We start from the raw sequence: 22,097 nt of genomic DNA, 5'->3' as shown, positions 1-22,097 counted from the left end.
TTTTCAATCACTATTACCATTGTTACCATTGTCAAATAAGACAATGGATGGGAAGCATTTTTAACACAATTATAGAATAAATAAATAAAATGATAATTGACCGATTATAACACATAAAAACATTAGGTTAAATTACTCAATACACTTTTTTAATTGAAATACGCCCCAACATGTGGCTCGCATTGTCCTCTTCAAATCCCGACCTTGGACCTCTCTGTATGGAGTATACAGCTGTACGATTATTTTCTTAGTGGATTAATCAAAAAGTTGTATGGATTAACTGAATTATTCGTTAGACCCGAGACCCGGGGTGGGTAAATATTTTGAATCGCGGGCCGCATTGAGTTAATAAAATTGTCCTGGGGGGCCATATTTAACACACACACACACACACACTCTATTTTATGCTTATAATTTTCCTTGATTTCTTTGTCAAATTTTATCTATAAAAGTGTTCTATCAGCTATTTAAAGGAGCACTTTAAACACCAGACCCCATCAAAATATGTTATTTAATTTTACATTTTTTTTTGTTTTTTTTTTTTTGTTTTTTTTTTTACTAAATAAGACATCCGACTTACAAGTCAGGTTGCCAGTTTGTATGTTCAAAGTTGAAATACTTAGAAAGCAACTAGCGGGCCGGATTCAAACGCTTGGTGGGCCGCATGTGGCCCCCACGCCGTAGTTTGCCCACCCCTGGCCTAGACGGAATCAAATCAAAATGAACCAAACCCAAACAGATAATGCTTTGCAACATCTTAACATGCATCCTTTTGGAAAGGTGTAGATTAATTGATTAATTAATTCAGCCTGCCTTTATGCATAGCCATGTGCGTGCGTGTCTGTTTTCCTCGTCTCTTGCCTCCAAACAGGCAGGAAGAGAGTTCACTCTGTGCATTTGGTTTCAGCACTTTGACACATTTGTTCCGTAGAACAGCGTAATGGGCGGAGGCGGGGCTGCGAGCATACACACAGAGTGCAGTACAGTTGATTGTAGTAGAAATTAAATTTTTTTTCATTGTACTTTTCTTTTTTTTAAAAGTGCCATCTCGTTCTTGTGGACACAATCCTGTGTGTTTAATTAATCTGATTAATCGCTACAGCTTTTGTGGAGTTTGCATGCATGTAATGTTTGGAGATGTGAATGTGGATGGTTGGTTGTCTTTTTGTATGCTGCCATTGACCGACGACCAGCGCAGGTTGCACGCCCGCCTCTCATCCAAAGTCAGCCGGGATCGGCTTCATCGCACCCGTGACCCTGAAGAGGTAAGCGTTTTGTTGGGGAGAATACCCAAAATAAGCTAAATTAAATGCTTGAGTGAACTTTGAGGAGCTTTACACCAGGGAACTTATTCACATGAATAATGTTTTTGCATTTTAATCATGCATGCAGTGCAAATTTCTGTTGGAAAAAAAAAAAAACGTCAGTAGGCGTTTATTCAACCGGTGGTGCATCGGTCGGTACTTTCCACCTCAAGTTTCCCCCCCAAAGGCGCCACACCTTAAAATGAAGTTTCTGCCAACACATCAGATCGAGTTAATTTATTTGTAGTCTCTCCCTAAACTCCTCCCTTGCTTTCTTTTTCTAATGTAAACAAGACAAAAAAGAAAAAAATGACATAAAGTAGGTTATCAGGAACAAGCTGTCAATTAAAGCTTAAATCCCATACCCCATTGATACCTCTTTGGACATGATCACAGTGTGTTGTACTCGAATGTGTTGCCAGATGTTTATAGCAATGACTGTTAATGGCTCCCCAAGCTGGACACAGACTAGTCCCAAGGTTCACTCATTTTATTCTTTGTTCTTTTTGAAAAGATATTTCTTTAAAATGGTTGCTCTCTTTCTTTTTTTTTGTCCAGAAATAAAACAGAGCTACTTTCATTTCTAAACCAAAACAGAAAGTAAAAGTGTTATTGTTGTCCCCGGCCTCATGGCATAGAAGCAGGTTGTGCAAGGACATGAGGCAGGACATGCTTTGTCGAGAATTTGTTTTTTTTTTGTGGAAGACATTAGATAAAAATAGCAATTGCGGTACGGTACGTTTGGAGAACCGAGAACCGAGCCTGCCCGGTAAGTTTTGTTTTGATGCTGCTTGGGATCGGGCGTGTGATGGTTCTTATCTATCGAAGTAGTGCAAGTGGATTGTACTGTAGTACTGTTCCAGCGCACTTGTGACCCTTATTTAAAATTCTTTAATCAGCTAATATGAATGGATCTTTAACTATATTTAATGTAAGTCACACTGCTCCTTTTTCATTCTATATATGACAAGAAAAGTTATTATGACGCTGCCAAAACTACTATGTAAAAATACAATATATGGATACAACCGAGCCATTAAACTTGCAGGAGCTAAAAGAAAAAAAAAAGAAAAATGATGTAATTTTGTGCTTTTGTTAGTGGAGTTGAGGTCTAGGTCTCACGTTCTTCAACACCAAAGTCATTCAAGTCATGCTGGAACCGAGAAGCTCTTCTTCCAACTGTGACTGTGAAAGTAGTTTTCATTCATGTATGCCTCTTTTACTAATGTGCCACTTGAAAAACATTGCAAATGTTAAGCTTCTCTGGAAAATCATAGCACTTACGAAGCAAACTGCATATCAGACAGTATTGGAGTAAATAAAATTAAAGCCGCATGCTTTCTCGACAGGTTCCAGGATGCAGGAAACGGATCGGGATCCCTTTTTCGGTGACGACTACGGATATTTACCAGGTTTCTACTTTGCGTACATTATTTGTGTACATATTCACTGTCAAAGGTTCAATTTATAAAAAACATTCATCCGACTGTATTCCTTACGGTTTGTCTTCATGAGGGTCTTGAGTCAGCTGGAGACTATCCCAGCTGACTCGGGGGGGGCAAGTATGTACCCGTTTTTGGGTCTCAGATACAAAATGTATCATCTCTCTTAAGGTTAAAGTGGTAATGGTAATGATTTTATTTCATTTGAACATGCATCAGATTACAATTGAGTGCCATCCCATAATCAGTTCACAGTTCCACATGTCCAAAAGGAATAGGAAGAAGCAAAGCTTATTAAATCCTAGCCCTCCATCTGGTACTTTTACAATCAGTAACTGTTACATTTGTTCACTTCCTGCTTTCCATAATACAGTTTTTTGTTTTTTTTTGTGTTTTTTTTTAAATCATGTACCTCGTGAAATAGAATGCTGAAATAGAATATGCTGAAATATTGATTTTTTTATTTTCAGTATGCAGTCCTTACTAGAAAAAATGTGGACACCCCTGTGTATAAAAATCTGTTTATGACCTTCTCAATATGTTTTTTTAATTATTATATTTTATATAATAATAAATATATTATTATATTATTATACATTATAAATATATAAAAACATAAAAAAATAATGAATAAATATATTATTATTATATATTTTATAAAATATTTATATAATTATTAGAGCCCTCTATGCATGAAATAACACCCCTATAGTCGCATTTTACGCCCCTACTACTCAATATAGTAAATGTAATAACAGAGTAACATACTGTATATAGTACATAATACAGACTCACACATGTTAGCATGGAGCATTGTTGCTGTTTTTTTGGTGTAGTACTTCCTGCGGTGGCTATTGTCTCATCAACGGAAATATAATATAATATATATTAATAATATAATTTTAATTTATTTGAATTTTATTTAATTAATATTTTTTACTTAATTTTAGTATTTTTTTTGTTCACTTCCTACTTTCCCAATATAATTTTCATTTATTTTAATTTTATTTAATACATTTCTTTTTACTTAATTTTATTCTTTTTTTTATTTTTTTGTCACATACCAAAGTACGAGGTGATATGAGCATCCAATGACATAATGTGTACCATAGTAATTGTCAATATAGTGATATATATAGCACATCATGACTGGTTCAAGACTCTTCATCCTTGTATTTAGCAAACATCAACTGCTTGTATTGTTTCTTGAATTGGCTCATCGTTGTGCATTGTTTGAGGTCCTTACTCAATCCATTCAATAGTTTGATTCCACATACTGAAATGCTATGGCTTTTTAACGTAGTCCTAGCATATAATTCATGGAAATATATACACGCAGTTTGAAGCTCCACTTAGAACCTCCATTTTTCGTGATATTTTTCTTCAAAAAGTGTGATTAATCATCATTTGACAGCTGCATGGACCCTCCCATCAGTTGTTATAGTTTTACATAGTCCACCACAGAGGTCCAAATCTTTTTTCTTGATTCTCATTTCAGAGGATTTGTCGGAGTACATGAATGACAAATACCTGGAGACAACAGTCGGTAGGTTGCTACCAACACCACACACACACACACACGTCGTAGAATATTAAAACATGAACAGAAGCAGAAAAAGGTGCTATATTCCATTGTTGTTTATTGTTTATTACAGATCCCCATTAGTCCTCACTGCGGTGAAGACTATTCTTCCTGGGGTCCAAAAAAATTAAATTTCAAACTTCAAACATATAACAATAAAAACAGTCATTACAATTCAATAGAACTAAATCTAAACAAAAATGCTCTGAGATGTAATGGAATACAACTCTTAAAATTACTGAAACCAACAAAAATTCTTTCAATTTACACACTGAGAATTTCAATACTGCTTCTCTTAATTTATTTTTTAATCTTACTTTTTACTTTTATCTTATGTTACTGCTCTGTACATTGTAGTCCTCTTTAATGCATCAGTTCTTGGCAGAGGCCGAGTAAAGTGAACACCTGAAGTATACCTGGTTTCATAGTCATGTCGAGTATTGATGGGTTTTAGATGATTATGAATAAATTATTAGGTTTCCCAAGATGCCACATGATGCATAAACACACTGGTGATCTGCTTTATTATGCTCTACCAGACACAGGCAGCCTCTTTGGTGATGATCACCTGCTGAATTTGGACGAAGAGGTCAACAACTTCAGTAAGTAACTCCCCTTTACTATATAAAAAAAGTAACAAACAGTCAGGATGAGAGTTCACTCTGTGCATTGGTTTCAGCACCTTGGCAGGTTTGTTCCATAGAACAACGGCATGAATAGGATGAGACCTTTTTTTTCAGTCATACAGTCTCTTTGTCTTGGTGGGTGGAGGCTGGGCCGCTAGCATACACACAAGAGTGTGGAAGAGTGTAGCGGAGCATTCATTCATTCATTTTCTACCGCTTATCCTCACAAGCGGGTGCTGGAGCCTATCCCGGCTGTCTTCTTCGGGCGAGAGAGGCGGGGTACACCCTGGACTGGTATGCCAGCCAATCACAGGGCACATATAGACAAACAACCATTCAAACTCACATTCATACCTATGGACAATTTGGAGTCGCTAATTAACCTAGCATGTTTTTGGAATTTGGGAGGAAACCGGAGTACCCAAAGAAAACCCACGCATGCACGGGGAGAACATGCAAACTCCACACAGAGATGACCGAGGGTGGGGAAAGACAAAATAAGAAGCCAAAAAGTTACCACTTCCACACAAAATAGGAGAACTCGTTCATTCATTCATTCATTTATTCATTTTCGACCACTTATCCTCACGAGGGTCGCGGGGGTGCTGGAGCCTATCCCAGCTGTCTTCTTCGGGCGAGAGAGGCGGGGTACACCCTGGACTGGTGGCCAGCCAATCACAGGGCACATATAGACAAACAACCATTCACACTCACATTCATACCTATGGACAATTTGGAGTCGCTAATTAACCTAGCATGTTTTTGGAATGTGGGAGGAAACCGGAGTACCCGGAGAAAACCCACGCATGCACGGGGAGAACATGCAAACTCCACACAGAGATGACCGAGGGTGGAATCGTCTCGTCTCGTGAACTGAGCGTCTCTGACACCCCTGATTTACACCCCCCCCCCTCTTTCTACGTACAGGTGCCACTCCTATACCAGCTGAGCTACCCAAGCCTGACGGCAACTATGAGGGGGAAAAAATCAAACCAACCGCAAGGAAAAATGGCCAAAAAAGACAGAGAGGTAACACCGACTTCCTTAAACAAACGAGTCTGCTGGTCTGGAAAAGACATGCCTATTTTTAACAAGTTCTAACAACTTGATATTGGTATTATCCATATTCAATATTTCTATTTTCTCACCAATTTCACCATCAAAAGCAGCACACATAATGGATGTGCTACGTCTTCTTATTCTGCCAGGGAATAAGAAGATGTACCAAGAGGGAACAGCTATTTAGCCAGTTTTCAGACCCCTCTGTTTCTGACACGATGGACACTTTTAGAGACTCTTATGTTACGACCCAGGGTTCATAAAAAATGACATGTGACTTTTCCAGGCGCTGACACGGGATTGGTGCAGAGTCCGGGAGACCCAAGACTTCTTTCCACGCCTCAAAGGAATATCTTTCCTCTCAATCCCTCGCTCGCATGTATCACATTCCCAAACACTACAGCTTATCAGCTTATCCACTCTGCTGCTCCCACGTACATATTAGGTGAGTTTGTGAGTCTTTTTTTCCAATGTTTTTTGTCCTTATTTTCCAAATATTTAAACATTTTTCATAAATAATATCATATTACTTGTATTAGTACTTTTTCTCCAACGTAAGTTTCCAATAATGACAACTTGTTTAAATAATTCAACTTTATTCAACGTTATTTTCATTCATTCATTCATTTTCTACCCGCTTTCTGCGGGGGGTGCTGGAGCCTATCCCAGCTGTCTTCTTCAGGGCGAGAGGCGGGGTACACCCTGGACTGGTCGCCAGCCAATCACAGGGCACATATAGACAACAAAAGAGTTGTGTAATGTCATAAATAATGAATTATAGGAGTGTATAAGTGACTATAGGGGTGCTACATCATGTTTAGAGAGCTCTAATAATGTTAAAAAAAACACATTTAGAAGGTTCATTCATTCATTCATTTTCTAGCGCTTATCATCATGAGGGTCGCGGGGGTGCTGGAGCCTACCCCAGCAGTCTTCGGGCGAGAGGCGGGGTACACCCTGGACTGGTGGCCAGCCAATCACAGGGCACATATAGACAAACAACCATTCACACTCACATTCATACCTATGGACAATTTGGAGTCGCTAATTAACCTAGCATGTTTTTGGAATGTGGGAGGAAAACCGGAGTACCCGGAGAAAACCCACGCATGCACGGGGAGAACATGCAAACTCCACACAGAGATGGCCGAGAGTGGAATTGAACTCAGGTCTCCAGCAAAAGAGTTGTGTAATGTCATAAATAATGAATTATAGGAGTGTATAAGTGACTATAGAGGTGCTACATCATGTCTAGAGAGCTCTAATAATGTTACAAAAACACATTTAGAAGGTTCATTCATTCATTCATTTTCTACCGCTTATCCTCACGAGGGTCGCAGGGGGTGCTGGAGCCTATCCCAGCTGTCTTCGGGCGAGAGGCGGGGTACACCCTGGACTGGTGGCCAGCCAATCACAGGGCAGATATAGACAAACAACCATTCACACTCACATTCTCAATGTTATTTTTCCCCATAAAATCTCATGAAATTAAAATTTTTACTCATTTGATTGCAACTTTTTTTTAATATATATATATATATATTTTAAAATCTAAAATTACTGCAGATTTTTCTTGTTCAATTATGTATATTTTTAGAATGTGCCGACATAAACTTTGTATTTCTATGGCTTGGCTATTGTGCATACGCAAATATGGCATTAAAAAGGGAATTTTTATCGCATATTTTTTATGTGATTAGCATGTCTGACCTCACTGCTAAGCCGCGTTTTCTTATGTTTTTTCCTTTGTTCCTATGAATCTTATGATCCCATGCGGCTGCAGTGCCTCCTTCACAACCGCCATGTCAACAGAAGCAGCCACCCGTCTCCCAAGGTGGGTAAAATTACTGTCGCCATTGTTAACTAAAACCAAAACGTACTCTAACTGAATCAATTTTATGCACATCTTATAATAAACACTATGCTTACATTTCAGAGATGGCTCCTAATAACAGAGTTGAACAGTCTCCCAACATGATAAACATTCCACGTGAGTTCAAATGATCGGAAACACGAGGAAAAACAAAGACCGATCAGCGTTTCCGTGTCATCCTCAGAGAGCGTGAAGAAGTACATTGAGTCCGCCAAAGCCCTCGTGAATCAAACCTGTGAGGAGATGGAGCCGGGGCTAAGTTTGACGTCTCATTACGTGGACGCTCAACTGATCCGACGGGAGATCTTCCACTCACAGAAAAGGAAAAACAAAAGCAGCACGTGCATTAGCAAACAAATGGATGCCACGGGAGATATTGATCGGCAAAACAGAGTGCTGACATTGAACCAGGTAACTTTTGACGGCTTTAAAGGACAATCCAATTCAATCCACTTTATTTATATAGCACATTTTATAAACAGAGTTTCCAAAGTGCTGCACAGACTAGTAAAAATTAAAAAGTAATAATCCAAAACTAAAAGATCATTTAAGAAATAAAATAGTAAACTAGATATTAAAATATTAAAAACAAGAAACAACGCAATAAAAGTATAAAAAATAAAAAAACAATTACAATAAAAACTAAGATCTAAAAGACACAGGACCATACGACTCACTCAGAGTTAAAAGCCAGAGAATGTCATAAATAATGAATTATAGGAGTGTATAAGTGACTATAGGGGTGCTACATCATGTCTAGAGAGCTCTAATGTTAAAAAAACACATTTAGAAGGTTCATTCATTCATTCATTTTCTAACGCTTATTTTCTAACGGAGGGGTACACCCTGGACTGGTGGCCAGCCAATCACAGGGCACATATAGACAAACAACCATTCACACTCACATTCTCAACGTTATTTTTCTCCATAAAATTGCTGTGTTATTCTTTTATTCATTTGATTGCAACTTTTTCTTTTAATATTTTTATTTATTTTTTTCAATCTAAAATTACTGCAGATTTTTCTTGTTCAATTATGTTAAATGTTAAAAGATCATTTAAGAAATAAAATATTAAAATAGATATTAAAATATTAAAAACAAGAAGCGACGCAATGAAAGTATAAAAAATAAAAAAAACAATTACAATAAAAACTAAGATCTAAAAGACACAGGACCATACGACTCACTCAGAGTTAAAAGCCAGAGAATGTCATAAATAATGCATTATAGGAGTGCATAAGTGACTATAGGGGTGCTACATCATGTCTAGAGAGCTCTAATAATGGTAAAAAAACACATTTATAAGGTTCATTCATTCATTTTACTGCAGATTTTTTTTGTTCAACTATGTTAAATGTTAAAAGATCATTTAAGAAATAAAATAGTAAAATAGATATTAAAATATTAAAAACAAGAAACAACGCAATAAAATAAAATAAAAAATGTTGCGAATGGCAAGTACTTATGTTGTGTCCTGCCAGCAGAATACTTCAAGTGCAATATTTTTTGTGTCTTCTTAATAGATATTTGAGAACTCCAATGGAGAACCCAAGCGATACATTCTGTTGCTCGGCAATGCAGGCATGGGAAAAACCACCCTGATCAGAAAGCTATGCCACGATTGGTCGAGGGACCGCTTACCGCAATTTGACTTTCTATTTTTACTAAACGGCAAAGCTACCACTTTAACGGAACCGTCCTACAGTCTTCAAACGCTTCTTCTCAACCTTTTCTCCTTTGTGCCTTCCGGCATCGAGGCTAAGGAAGTGTACACTCAAATCCTCGCATCCCCTAAACGCGTACTCATCATTTTTGATGGATTCGATGAACTTCGGGATTACGATGTTCTTTTTCAAGGCCCGGAAAAGGACTACGCTGTATTGGAGAAAGAAAGTAAAGGCGTGTCCTGCACGGTTAGCCAACTGTTCTCCGTGATCCTGCAAAGAACCGCTCTCAAAGGATGCACCCTTCTGCTCTGTGCCAGACCACGAGGCACCGCCTCGCAAGTCGTGCAACGATTGGATAGTCTTTTGGAGATTAGCGGCTTCACCAATGTAAATTACATCCAGGATTATTTCCTCAAGTATTTTTCTACACCTAATGTTCGAAAATATGCTAGCAAGTGCTTAGAAGACTCTAGCTACCTCCGTGAACTTTGTTGGAATCCCGGACTCTGTCGACTGGTGTGTTTGGTTTTGGAACACTCAAACAGTTCTGAGGACCTTCCGAGAACTTTAACAGAGCTCTGCCATCAAGTGCTTTGTATCAAAGTTCAAAGCGACAACTGGGGTTCGTGTACCCAAGCCAACGATCAAAGACAATCGTCAGACGAAGACCCGATTCAAGTCCCAAACGGAGCAGAGGTGAGAAAAAGAAAAAGAACAATGAAGAAAAAACAGTGCAAAAAACCAGTGAAGCGGAAAAGTGTTGGACTGGAGGAACGAGACATGCTTTCGGAGTTGAGTTTTTTGGCCTACCAAGGAGTCAAGGCCAGCTCTTCAATCCTCCCGACAGAAGTCAATTTACGTTCACAACTAAAGACTTTCGGACTCAAGTGGGGACTTTTTCTTGCTTACCAAGTGACAACAAGACCAGCCCACTCAAGTCATGAAACGGGAAGAGTCGTCGAAGGAGAAGACGCAAAACAAAGGAAAAATCCCGAAAGTGTGGACACGGAAAACAAGGATTCGAACGACAACATCTTGTTTTGGGCCAACCCTTTCCTACAGTGTTACCTAGCAGGAGTCCATATGTCGCTTTCAAGGTAAGACTTCTTTATCCATGCATTTTCTTACGCTTATCAAGGTCTGGGTGCTGGGGGCAAGGTCTTGGTTCTGGGTCCCTATTCCAGTTCCACCGGTAATGGTAATGGTTTAATTTCATTTGAACATGCATCAGATTACAATTGAGTGCCATCCCATAATCAGTTCCCAGTTCCACATGTCCAAAAGGAGTAGGAAGAAGCAAAGCTTATTAAATCCTACCCCTCCATCTGGAACTTTTACAATCAGTAACTGTTACATTTGTTCACTTCCTGCTTTCCTAATATAATTTTGATTTATTTTAATTTTATTTAATTTTTTTAAACTTAATTTAATGGTTGAATTTCATTTGAACATGCATCAGATTACAATTGAGTGCCATCCCATAATCAGTTCACAGTTCCACATGTCCAAAAGGAGTAGGAAGAAGCAAAGCTTATTAAATCCTACCCCTTCATCTGGTACTTTTACAATCAGTAACTGTTACATTTGTTCACTTCCTGCTTTCCTAATATATTTTTAATTTATTTTAATTTTATTTAATTAATAATTTTTTAACTTAATTTTATTTTATTTTTTATTTGTTTTTGTTCACATCCTGCTTTCACAATATAATTTTAATTTATTTTAATTTTTTTAAATACATTTCTTTTTACTTAATTTTAATATTTTTTTATTTTTTTGTCACGTACCGAAGTACGAGGTGATATGACCATCCAATGACATAATGGGTACCATAGTATGTGTCAATATAGTGATATACGTATAGTTCAAGACTCTTCATCCTTGTATTTAGCAAACATCAACTGCTTCATTTCCTGCTTTCTTGATATAATTTTGATTTATTTTAATTTTATTTAATTTTGATTTTTTTTTTTAATTTTATTAATTTTTATTTATTTATTTTTTTTGTCACGTCCCAAAGTACAAGGTGATATGACCATACAATGACATAATGTGTACCATAGTAAGTGTCAATATAGTGATATATATAAACATCAACTGCTTCACTTCCTGCTTTCTTAATATAATTTTAATTTATTTTAATTTTATTTAATTTAGATTTTTTTTTATACTTAATTTTATTAATTTTTATTTATTGATTTATTTTTATTTTTTGTCAAGTTGTTGTTCTTAAGACATATACTAGCTGTATCCGCAGACCCGTTATTTCAATCATGACCATAGGTGACCACCTTCCATCACCTAAGACCTCAAGATACTTGAACTCACTCCCAGCCCCGGAGTTGCAATCCATGCCGAGTCCGTGTATCTCGGTTCCCTCCTCGGTTTATCTTCTCTGAGTGAACCGACATTTCTCTTTTCCACAGAAATTTCGAATTCAATCACTTCATCCGGAACCTCCCCTTCCAGACGAGTCCGAAGGGACGTCGGCGTCTCCAAATAGAATCGCAAGAGCTAACTCAACGATTCGTGGTCGGCATCATGTTCCTTCACAGAACGCAGCATCACCGGCTTCATCTGGACATCCAACCCAAAAAGCGGGATTTTGTCACCAACCATCTCAAGAGGCTTTCTCTTGCCGCCCTGGCCCCAGGACAGGCCCTGGAGGCGTGCCACTATCTTTTTGAGTCTGGATTCACACACGGAAACAGGAGTAGTGAACAATTGGTAAAAGAACCTGAAGAACTCACATTTCACAGCGTTCCACTCACCCCACCGGACGTCTTTGTTGTGCAGAAGATTCTTGAAAAGGCCGGACCTTTTTCTTTAGATCTGCAGGACACTGGGATACGGATCTCAGGACTCAGGTCTCTAGTGAGTCTTGGCATCTGCAGCACATACAGGTATTGGTTGGTACGATCCTTTCTTCCTGGTATTCCCAAGTCATCCAAACTTGTGTGTTTTTGTTTAGGGCCTGCATCGCTGATGTCATCGCCCTATGGGAGCAGTTAGAGCAGAACCGCGAAAGGGGGCTCCTGAAAGACATGGTCACCAAATTCCAGATCCACCCACTGAAAGTCATGCAAGTGTGCCAAGTAGACCACTTGGCAAAACTTGTGAACATCCACTTACACAGGAGGCTCTCGAACTGGTGACTGACCACACATGGATCCATTCCGTACACCCTGGAACCCGAACCGGGAATTCACAATTCTCTTACCTTTTTTAGTCTCAAAGACTCTGACCCCATCCTGGACCAGGGAGTTCCAGCCATCAAGGGACTACGGAAACTAGAGTTTGAGTGAGTGGTTTTGGCAACTGTGGACCTGAAAACTACCAAGTAAACATTGAACCGGTATCTTCTTATTTTTTTCTAGTCTTGGTCCAGAACTTTGGCCCCTGGCGGTCCCCAAGCTTTGGGAGTTTCTACCGGATTTACGTGATCTCCAGCACCTAGAGTAATACTCAGCTTCAACTTGTTGTATGAGCGGTGTAGTGTATCAACGGTAACTTACCCCCACCTACTTTGTTCCGTAAGCGGAGTTCCGCGTTCCTCTTTACTTCAGTCACCGCACCAACTCACCGGAACTATGTTTTTCCTCACTGGTACTCCACTCACGGAAAAATTTTGGGGTGGGTAAGTTACCGTTGATACACTACACCGCTAATGAAGATGTCATACAACTTTGTCAATCCACGTCTGGTTTTGTCTTAGTGCAAAAAAACGAACGTTGATGTCGCTTTCTTTCAGTTTGGAGGGCAACAAGATTGGAGACCAAGGAGCTGAGCAGCTGGCCGATACGTTTGCCTCCCTCTCCTTTCTCGAGATACTCAAGTGAGTTAACCTCAACGCTTACGTGACATTAGCTAACCGCGCCGTGAAGTCAACCACGGCATATCAGACATGATATTGTGTTCATATTCAGTTTAGAAGAAAGAAACTTGAGGCTAACTGGTTAGCTTGCAGTTGAGGTGGCTCGGGCATCTAGTCCGGATGCCTCCCGAACGCCTCCCTGGTGAGGTGTTCCGGGAAAAATGCCCCCGGGGGCAGACCTAGGACACGCTGGAGGGATTATGTCTGGGAACGCCTTGGTGTCCTCCCGGTGGAGCTGGCCGGGGATCGGGAAGTCTGGGCTTCCCTACTAAGACTGCTACCCCCGCGACCCGGACCCGGATAAGCGGAGGAAAATGGATGGATGGTTAGCTTGCTAGCTTGCGGCCGTCTCGAGTCCCTGCAGCATAAGTGTTGCACAATGTGATGTAAACAATGAATAATCTGAATGTTGAGGTGACTATAGGGGTGTTATTTAATGTCTAAAGAGCTCTAATAGTGTTTTAACCTATAAACGAGGGACCAATGTACCGGAACACTTTCATTGGATTCACAATTTCCTTTGGGAAAACTTGATTTGGTTAGCATACGTTTTGGTTAGAGTCGAACTTGCTGGAATAAATTCATGATGCTAATCAACTACTGGGGCTAAAATAAATTTGAGGCTAACTGGTTAGCTTGCAGTTGAGGTGGCTCGGGCATCTAGTCCGGATGCCTCCCGAACGCCTCCCTGGTGAGGTGTTCCGGGAAAAATGCCCAGCCGGGGAAAAGGCCCCCGGGGGCAGACCTAGGACACGCTGGAGGGAATTATGTCTCACAGCTGGCCTGGGAACGCCTTGGTGGCCGGGGATCGGGAAGTCTGGGCTTCCCTACTAAGACTGCTGCCCCCGTGACCCGGACCCGGATAAGCGGAGGAAAATGGATGGATGGTTAGCTTGCTAGCTTGCGGCCGTCTCGAGTCCCTGCAGCATAAGTGTTGCACAATGTGATGTAAACAATGAATAATCTGAATGTTGAGGTGACTATAGGGGTGTTATTTAATGTCTAAAGAGCTCTAATAGTGTTTTAACCTATAAACGAGGGACCACTGTACCGGAACACTTTCATTGGATTCACAATTTCCTTTGGGGAAACTTGATTTGGTTAGCATACGTTTTGGTTAGAGTCGAACTTGCTGGAATAAATTCATGATGCTAATCAACTACTGGGGCTAAAAAGAAATTTGAGGCTAACTGGTTAGCTTTCAGTTGAGGTGGCTCGGGCATCTAGTCCGGATGCCTCCCGAACGCCTCCCTGGTGAGGTGTTCCGGGAAAAATGCCCAGCTGGGGAAAAGGCCCCCGGGGGCAGACCTAGGACACGCTGGAGGGAATTATGTCTCACAGCTGGCCTGGGAACGCCTTGGTGGCCGGGGATCGGGAAGTCTGGGCTTCCCTACTAAGACTGCTGCCCCAGCGACCCGGACCCGGATAAGCGGAGGAAAATGGATGGATGGTTAGCTTGCTAGCTTGCGGCCGTCTCGAGTCCCTGCAGCATAAGAGTTGCACAATGTGATGTAAACAATGAATAATCTGAATGTTGAGGTGACTATAGGGGTGTTATTTAATGTCTATAGGGCTCTAATAATGTTTTTACCTATAAACTAGGGACCACTGTCATTGGATTCACAATTTCCTTTGGCAAAACTTTATTTGGTTAGCGTACGTTTTGGTTAGAGTCGAACTTGCTGGAATGAATTCATGATGCTAATCAACTACTGGGGCTAAAAACATTTCACTGTGTTTTTGTGTTTTTGTGCTTTTAGTCTGTCGCAGAATGATATAGGAGACAAGGGGGTGAGGAAACTGGTGACAACACTAAAGGATCTACCTAAATTGCACTGTTTAATGTATGGAATTACACACACACACACACACATAACATAAACACATTATGTCATCATAATTCCCTTTCTTTGCCTTTTATCTCCGCAGCCTGTATAGCAATGTGATTTCCGACAGAGGAGCCTACAGCTTATCTCTCGTCCTACCTCACATGACTTCATTGACGGACCTAGAGTAAGATTTGTGGTCATATTTTCATAAGTCATATTGACTCATCAGGTGAGAAATGTCAATGGTGTTTTGCTGACAGCGTGACGTACAACAAGCTGTCAGATGTCGGCGCAGAGCGCTTGGCGGCAAGCCTGAGGAGCTGTAAACAAATGAAGACTTTAAGGTGAGGGAAAACGTCACGTTTCGGAGGAATGCGGCCATTTTGAATGTACTGTCTAGCGGCTAAAACTAAAACTAATTGCTATCAAGTTCTGTGATGGCTTTACAGAAAATGCATAAAAAGACGTGCAAGTCAGTGTGACTGGCCTGTTTTTTTTTATATATATTCTAAATACATAAATAGAAAAAAGTTGCAGTTTTATAAGAAAAATGTAACATTATGTGGATTTTTTTTTTTAATTTTAGCAACAGAAACAACAAATAAAGCTGTAATTTTTAAAGAAAAAAGTCAAAATATTAAGAGAAAAAAGAATATTCTTGTAATATTATATATAGAAAAATATTCTCATTTTTGTAGTATTATTCAATGATATTGGTAAATGGAAAAATTATATAATTTTAGTCGCATAGAATTTAATATAAATTATTATAATTATATTCAAGCTGTTTTTTTATTTAAAAATATTATATATTAAATTAAAATTTTGAGAAGCGGCATAGAAAATGAATGATTTGGTAAAGCATTGCACAATTTATATGACTAAAAATAATAAGAAATGCCCCCCCTCATCATTTTTCTACATAATATATTTTGTATATAGGTATTTCATTTAGTTTTTGTATACAGTTATTGCATAGTATACAGTAAAGGTAGCTTATATAGCGTTATTGTGTACAAACTGTATGGCTATTTAAATTGATTGTTGTATTTATTATCAATTTCTATTATTATTTTGTATTTATTTTATTTGTAAGTTGTTCACTGATATATTAATTTTGTAAGAGTATTTAAATGATGGAGGAGGCCATGTCTGATTCATCCTCCAAAGTTTTCATCATATTTTTCCAGAAAATTTCTCTGAAACTTTCACTCGTTCTCCTCACCTTGCTGTTTTTTTTTCCTCCCATCCTAGGATGTGGAACCAGTGCATTCCATACGGAGTATTTGAGAGACTAAAGCAGCAGGACCCCAGGATACTTTGGCATTAAAGCGCTATAGAAGCTCAGGTCCATGCACCACCCTCTATGCATGCTTACATTTCTCATAATATATATATATATATTAGGGTGTTCAGCCCTTATATGGTGATTTTTTTTCTTTCGAAATTTGAAGCGGCTAAGTGCTGAATCGGTTCCATTTCGTAAAACCATTAACTGAGCAAAATAACAGCTTTTTTCACACACGCATTCCCGTGCCTCACTATACCCAGGTATGTGATAACAACATTGTACCAGTACCAGGTGCCCACTGAAGGACGAAGTTGCATGCACTGCCAGCCGAGCCCAGTCCAGTTTGCTGCCCCTAGGCGAAAGCTCCTATAGTCCGCTGCCACAGGGGCGAGAAGCCGATGCCTTTATTTTCACATTACACATAGGTAGACACCATTACACGCAGCCAATGCCATTACCCGGCGTGTCGACCATCAACTTCAAGAATAGGTTCTGAGACCGTTGTGTGACGAACAGACTTAACTTCAAGTCAGCTGTTTTTGGACCAGCCTTCAAGTTGAGGTTCACCCGACGGAGGTCCTTCTTTGTTGGCGGCACAGATGCCATGTTCTCCAGCATCTCCTTCTTCTCGTCCGGCGACACCTTCTTGGAGAACAGGGCAAGACCAACGAGATCCTCGCTCAGGTACCATAAGTGGCCCTTTACTTTCTGCATCGCCTTCCCCGCCACGTCAGCGTCGACCAGTTGACCATAGGCTTCGATTTCCTTCACCAGAAGCAGGTCGTTGATCGGAGCATCCGCGGCGTAGGGAGCCTCGAACCAGTGGCACACATAGACAGAGACCAGGAAGGTACACAACCGCTGGATGGCCTGTTCCTGGTGCTTGCTGATGGCGAAGTTCGCTGCTTCCTTCAGCTGCCGTCGGAAGAGGCATATCTTCAGACAGTAAAGCCCCTTTGCCATCCAGCGGGCTCGGTGGTAGGCTCCAGGTCGGCGGAATGCCATCTTGGGCTTCTTCCCCAAGTAGGCCAGTGTCAGGTTCAGCAGCTCCAGGTAGTCGTCCCTGGTTTCGGCCTTCTCCATGTGATTGAGGACAAACTGCTCGATCTCGTTGGCTCTGTCCGATATCCATTGATGGGACCTCTGGTTAGAGTCATCGTAGGAGGACTGGTCTAGCCTGCCCCAGAAGTCTTTGAATCTCCCAAAGATGGGAATGTCTGGTCCAGACGAGGAGAAGAAGTGGTCAAACACCGCTGACATTACCAACTCTGCCATGTGATGACGGCATGCCAGGAAGAGGAGTCGGGATCCAAGAGCTCGCTCCACTACAGCACAAGCGCCACCGTGAACGCCTGTGTTGGCAGCTGTCGTATCGAAGCAGAGTCCCGCCAGCCAAGGTTTGACTTGAGGCCATTCTTCCAAAACCTTCAGGATTGCTCCTCCCATGGCCACGCCAGTCCCTGCCAGGATGGAGGGGACGGACAAAATCTTCTCCAGACCCATTCCTGTCACCACAATCGCCAAGCGATCGCTTCGCCCACCCTCAGGATCCGGGATGTGGTGAGGCACGGGATAGGGATGTCGCGGGAGAAATTGCAAACTGCGGTGCAATACTCTCGGGTAGTAGAGCTGAATCAAAACTCAGCACAACGAATATCACAAACTTTTATTTTTCTGAACACCCTAATATATATATATATATATATATATATATATACAGTATGTGCAGGCCACATACAGTATTTGCACTATTCTTGTTTGACACTCAAGAAATAACAAAGGAATGACTTGAAAGCACTACAATACTGCAATACTGTATTACAGTATTGTTTTATGTGTGTGTCAGTTTTGTATATTGTCAACATATTTATGTCACTTCACTAATCTCGTCTGTTTTTTGTTCTATTAAAAACCTGTGACTTCCTCCGCAACGGGTTTCTCTTCTCCTTAGCGGCTCCTATGAAAATTATGTCCACGTCAACTGTTACTCTTCAGTGCAACACCCCATGATGTCCCCGCTTTAAAGGTACAGTAGCACACCCTTGTGGTCACAATGTAGCATGACACCCACATGAACAACACGTGGTTTCAAGGAACTGGTTAGAAGTTAAGTCGAGGCTGCTCCCTGTTTTGTTTTCCACACATTCCATCGTCCCACACGCTTTTTCTTTGATACTGCAGCTACAAAACAAAGTTTTGTCTCGGTGAAAGATGCTTTTATTTCACTCGCCCGCAAAGCAGAACTGTTTATTAGCCAGTTTCTTCAATCCAGTTCATTATTGCTTCAAAAGTATGAATTCATAGAACCAAAAACATAACAATGTACAGCCAACATGAGTCCTTTTCAAGTCTCTTCCATGTGTAAAATACTAAAAAGTATGCATAACTCAAGTACCTCCTTTCAGCTTCATTTGAAGGTAATATTTATTTTCCTGTGTGTAAAACTGTATTTTCAGAAATAGCTTATGTTAGCTACACTGCAGACTTTAACACGGTGCAAAAATGTCTGACTTTATGAAGTGAATAAACTCACAAGGTATTTACTGTAACACACCTCTCACCCAAGCGTGAGCGCCGGCAACACATTCCAGTTCAATCAAGTTCCATTGGAAGCAATTAAAAGCGTGAACTAATGAATTGGCATGCTGTGCTGTAGATGCTGTTCAACAGCTTTTTAGGCTCTGATGGTGCAATGGACATGCTTCTCTTCTCCCGGATTAATCGCTTTTAATCCACAGTGCGGCTCGGGTGACGGACATAAAGCAGCGGTGCAGCGTCCGGTGCTGGTAGAATGAGTCTTCTTCAAGGGACGGAAGCCCAACAGGTTCTCTTTGGTTTGTTTTCAACCGAGACAACCTGTCATGTAAAAAAAAAAAAAAAAAAGTTAGTGATAATAATTACATGTAATACATAATTGATGTGGGCGGCACGGTGGTCGAGTGGTTAGCACGCAGACCTCACAGCTAGGAGACCAGGAGGAGTGTAAAGGTGACTATAGGGATGCTATTTCATGTCTAGAGGGCTCTAATGTTAAAAAGTCTATTTGGAAGGTCATAAACGTTAACGTGCAGGCCTCACAGCTAGGAGACCCGAGTTCAATTCCACCCCCGGCCATCTCTGTGTGGCGTTTGCATGTTCTCCCCGTGCATGCGTGGGTTTTTTTCCGGGTACTCCGGTTTCCTCCCACATTCCAAAAACATGCTAGGTTAATTAGCGACTCCAAATTGTCCATAGGTATGAATGTGAGTGTGAATGGTTGTTTGTCTATATGTGCCCTGTGATTGGCTGGCCACCAGTCCAGGGTGTACCCCGACTCTCGCCCGAAGAAGACAGCTGGGATAGGCTCCAGCACCCTCCACGACTCTCGTGAGGATAAGCGTTAGAAAATGAATGAATGAGTTCTCCTATTTTGTGTGGAAGTGGTAACTTTTTGGCTTCTTATTTTGTCTTATTTTGTCTTTCCCCACCCTCGGTCATCTCATGGACGACTGTCTGCATGGCGGTCGAGTGGTTAGCGTGCAGACCTCACAGCTAGGAGACCAGGGTTCAATTCCACCCTCGGCCATCTCTGTGTGGAGTTTGCATGTTCTCCCCGTGCATGCGTGGGTTTTCTCCGGGTACTCCGGTTTCCTCCCACATTCCAAAAACATGCTAGGTTAATTAGCGACTCCAAATTGTCCATAGGTATGAATGTGAGTGTGAATGGTTGTTTGCCTATATGTGCCCTGTGATTGGCTGGCCACCAGTCCAGGGTGTACCCCGCCTCTTGCCCGAAGACAGCTGGGATAGGTTCCAGCACCCCCCATGAGGATAAGCAGTAGAAAATGAATGAATGAATGAATGAGTTCTCCTCCTATTTTGTGTGGAAGTGGTAACTTTTTGGCTTCTTATTTTGTCTTTCCCCACCCTCGGTCATCTCTGTGTGGAGTTTGCATGTTCTTCCCGTGCATGTGTGGGTTTTCTCCGGGTACTCCGGTTTCCTCCCACATTCCAAAAACATGCTAGGTTAATTAGCGACTCCAAATTGTGTTTTGTGAGTCTGGAACTAATTAACCACGATAAATGAAAGTGTTAATTGTATACTAAGTTTTATGGAAAGACTTGTCCACTTTAAAGGATATTGCATAAAACAACAATTGTTTTCTGACATAAATAAGAAACCAAGCCAATTATTTTATGCATAAAAATATTTAAAAACATAATTATTCTGCATTTTATTTCAGTTTAACTGCAAAAAAAATTACCTTTTGCCTCTCCAACGGAGGTCCAAGCAGGCCCCCGACCTCTGCATCCTCATCACCTTCATCAGCACCAGTCTCATCAGTCCAGGTATCCCTCAAACACATCCAGGTCCGTGTCCGTGTCGTAAGGGAGGGATGCCGGGTCAGACAGAACCCCTAGGTCCACCAGGGCCTGATCCATATCCTCTGGCAGAAATACTATCCCCACATTCAGGACTATGTACTCCATGAGGAAGGCATAGTAGAGGATGAGAACGTTCACAAAGAATAGGCCCAGATAAAACATATAGGGGTGCTCGTCCAAAAGCGATTCCACTGAATCTAACTGTGCATGAATTGCGTGTGTCATAAGAGAAACAAAGCCACGATTCAGGCGCTGCGGTGCACAACTTCTGTTGTCATTGATCCGCACACGTATCTGCCAAAGCCATCTTTGTCCGTCCCGACCGGACCGGAAAAGTGATAAATACTACGATGTGTGAACATTTACGACGGGTAAAGACAATAAAACGCGTGTGCGTATAAAAGCTTCACGATCATAGCTACCAATAAACAATATCATGATATCACTATAGCTACCCTTAGCTTCACATTGATATCACCTTAGCTTCACATTGCTTATTAGCGGAATTCAAGTCATGGCAACTAACCGAAGCTAAAAAGAGTATCGATTAAAAAATAAAAAACATTAACAAAGTACATACAGAAATTCTATGTGTATTGTGTCCATTCGAACCTTGAATAGTATTCCCCAGAGAAAAAATACACGTCTTCGTTCTTTAACCACCACACATATGTTCTCAACATTTTTAGCAACTGTATCAAAACATTGCGGACCGCAGCAAGTGACGCCCGTAGCTTTTGATTGCGGATTGGTTCGCTGATCAACAACTTGTATTCTGATTGGTTGTGTAAGATGTCAATCAGTATTGCAGTCGGTTCTTTGTCACGTGCTAAATACGTCAACAACAAGAGGACGTAGTGTAGTTTTTACACGTTAACTTTTGCATACACGCTCACATAGAAAAACTACAACTCCCAGAAATCTCACACACGCGCGGCCGCAATTACGTAACGATTCTTCATTCCATCTCGTCGCAGCCTATAGCCGTCTGTGTGCTAAGTAGCTACCCCACCAAAAGTGGGTGTAATGGACAGATGCAGACGCTACTAACATCAGCGAAATAAAAGACCTGCCAAAGCGTCAGCGCCCTTGCAACCGCAGCCATGTTTGGCAGGTCACGGAGCTGGGTTGGGGGACAGGGGAAATCGAAAAATATCCATTCCTTGGACCATTTAAAGTGAGTA

At 40.9% G+C, this 22,097-nt stretch overlaps 3 protein-coding genes across 3 annotated transcripts in view; 2 read left to right on the top strand and 1 right to left on the bottom strand.

Moving 5' to 3' along the window:
• The first annotated feature begins 169 nt into the window (after window positions 1-169).
• ciita (class II, major histocompatibility complex, transactivator) lies at window positions 170-20,761 on the top strand. Its single transcript, XM_058048362.1, has 20 exons — window positions 170-2,073; window positions 2,654-2,716; window positions 4,245-4,292; window positions 4,868-4,930; window positions 5,882-5,983; window positions 6,300-6,458; window positions 7,797-7,847; window positions 7,950-8,003; window positions 8,071-8,297; window positions 9,411-10,651; window positions 11,981-12,457; window positions 12,526-12,705; window positions 12,784-12,855; window positions 12,932-13,012; window positions 13,306-13,389; window positions 15,189-15,272; window positions 15,358-15,441; window positions 15,518-15,601; window positions 16,512-18,574; window positions 19,287-20,761. Exons 1-19 carry the CDS (start codon window positions 1,962-1,964, stop codon window positions 16,585-16,587), a joined length of 3,342 nt encoding a protein of 1,113 aa, XP_057904345.1. The 5' UTR covers window positions 170-1,961; the 3' UTR covers window positions 16,588-18,574; window positions 19,287-20,761.
• On the bottom strand, window positions 18,247-21,673 carry dexi (Dexi homolog (mouse)). Its single transcript, XM_058048366.1, has 2 exons — window positions 20,793-21,673; window positions 18,247-19,404 (listed from the first exon to the last, which is right to left on the bottom strand). The coding sequence occupies exon 1, from the start codon at window positions 21,136-21,138 to the stop codon at window positions 20,869-20,871; it is 270 nt and encodes an 89-aa protein (XP_057904349.1). The 5' UTR covers window positions 21,139-21,673; the 3' UTR covers window positions 18,247-19,404; window positions 20,793-20,868.
• clec16a (C-type lectin domain containing 16A) overlaps window positions 18,643-22,097 on the top strand; it is a 41,004-nt gene continuing 37,549 nt past the window's right edge. Inside the window, exons 1-2 of the mRNA XM_058048363.1 lie at window positions 18,643-19,372; window positions 20,772-22,090. Coding sequence (XP_057904346.1) covers window positions 22,017-22,090 — 74 coding nt within the window. The 5' untranslated portion in view covers window positions 18,643-19,372; window positions 20,772-22,016. The remainder of the gene's footprint in view (window positions 19,373-20,771; window positions 22,091-22,097) is intronic.

This window comes from Doryrhamphus excisus, chromosome 15 (assembly GCF_030265055.1).
Source record: "Doryrhamphus excisus isolate RoL2022-K1 chromosome 15, RoL_Dexc_1.0, whole genome shotgun sequence".
NCBI classification, from domain to species: Eukaryota; Metazoa; Chordata; class Actinopteri; order Syngnathiformes; family Syngnathidae; genus Doryrhamphus; species Doryrhamphus excisus.
This window is presented reverse-complemented; position numbering and strand designations above follow the sequence as displayed.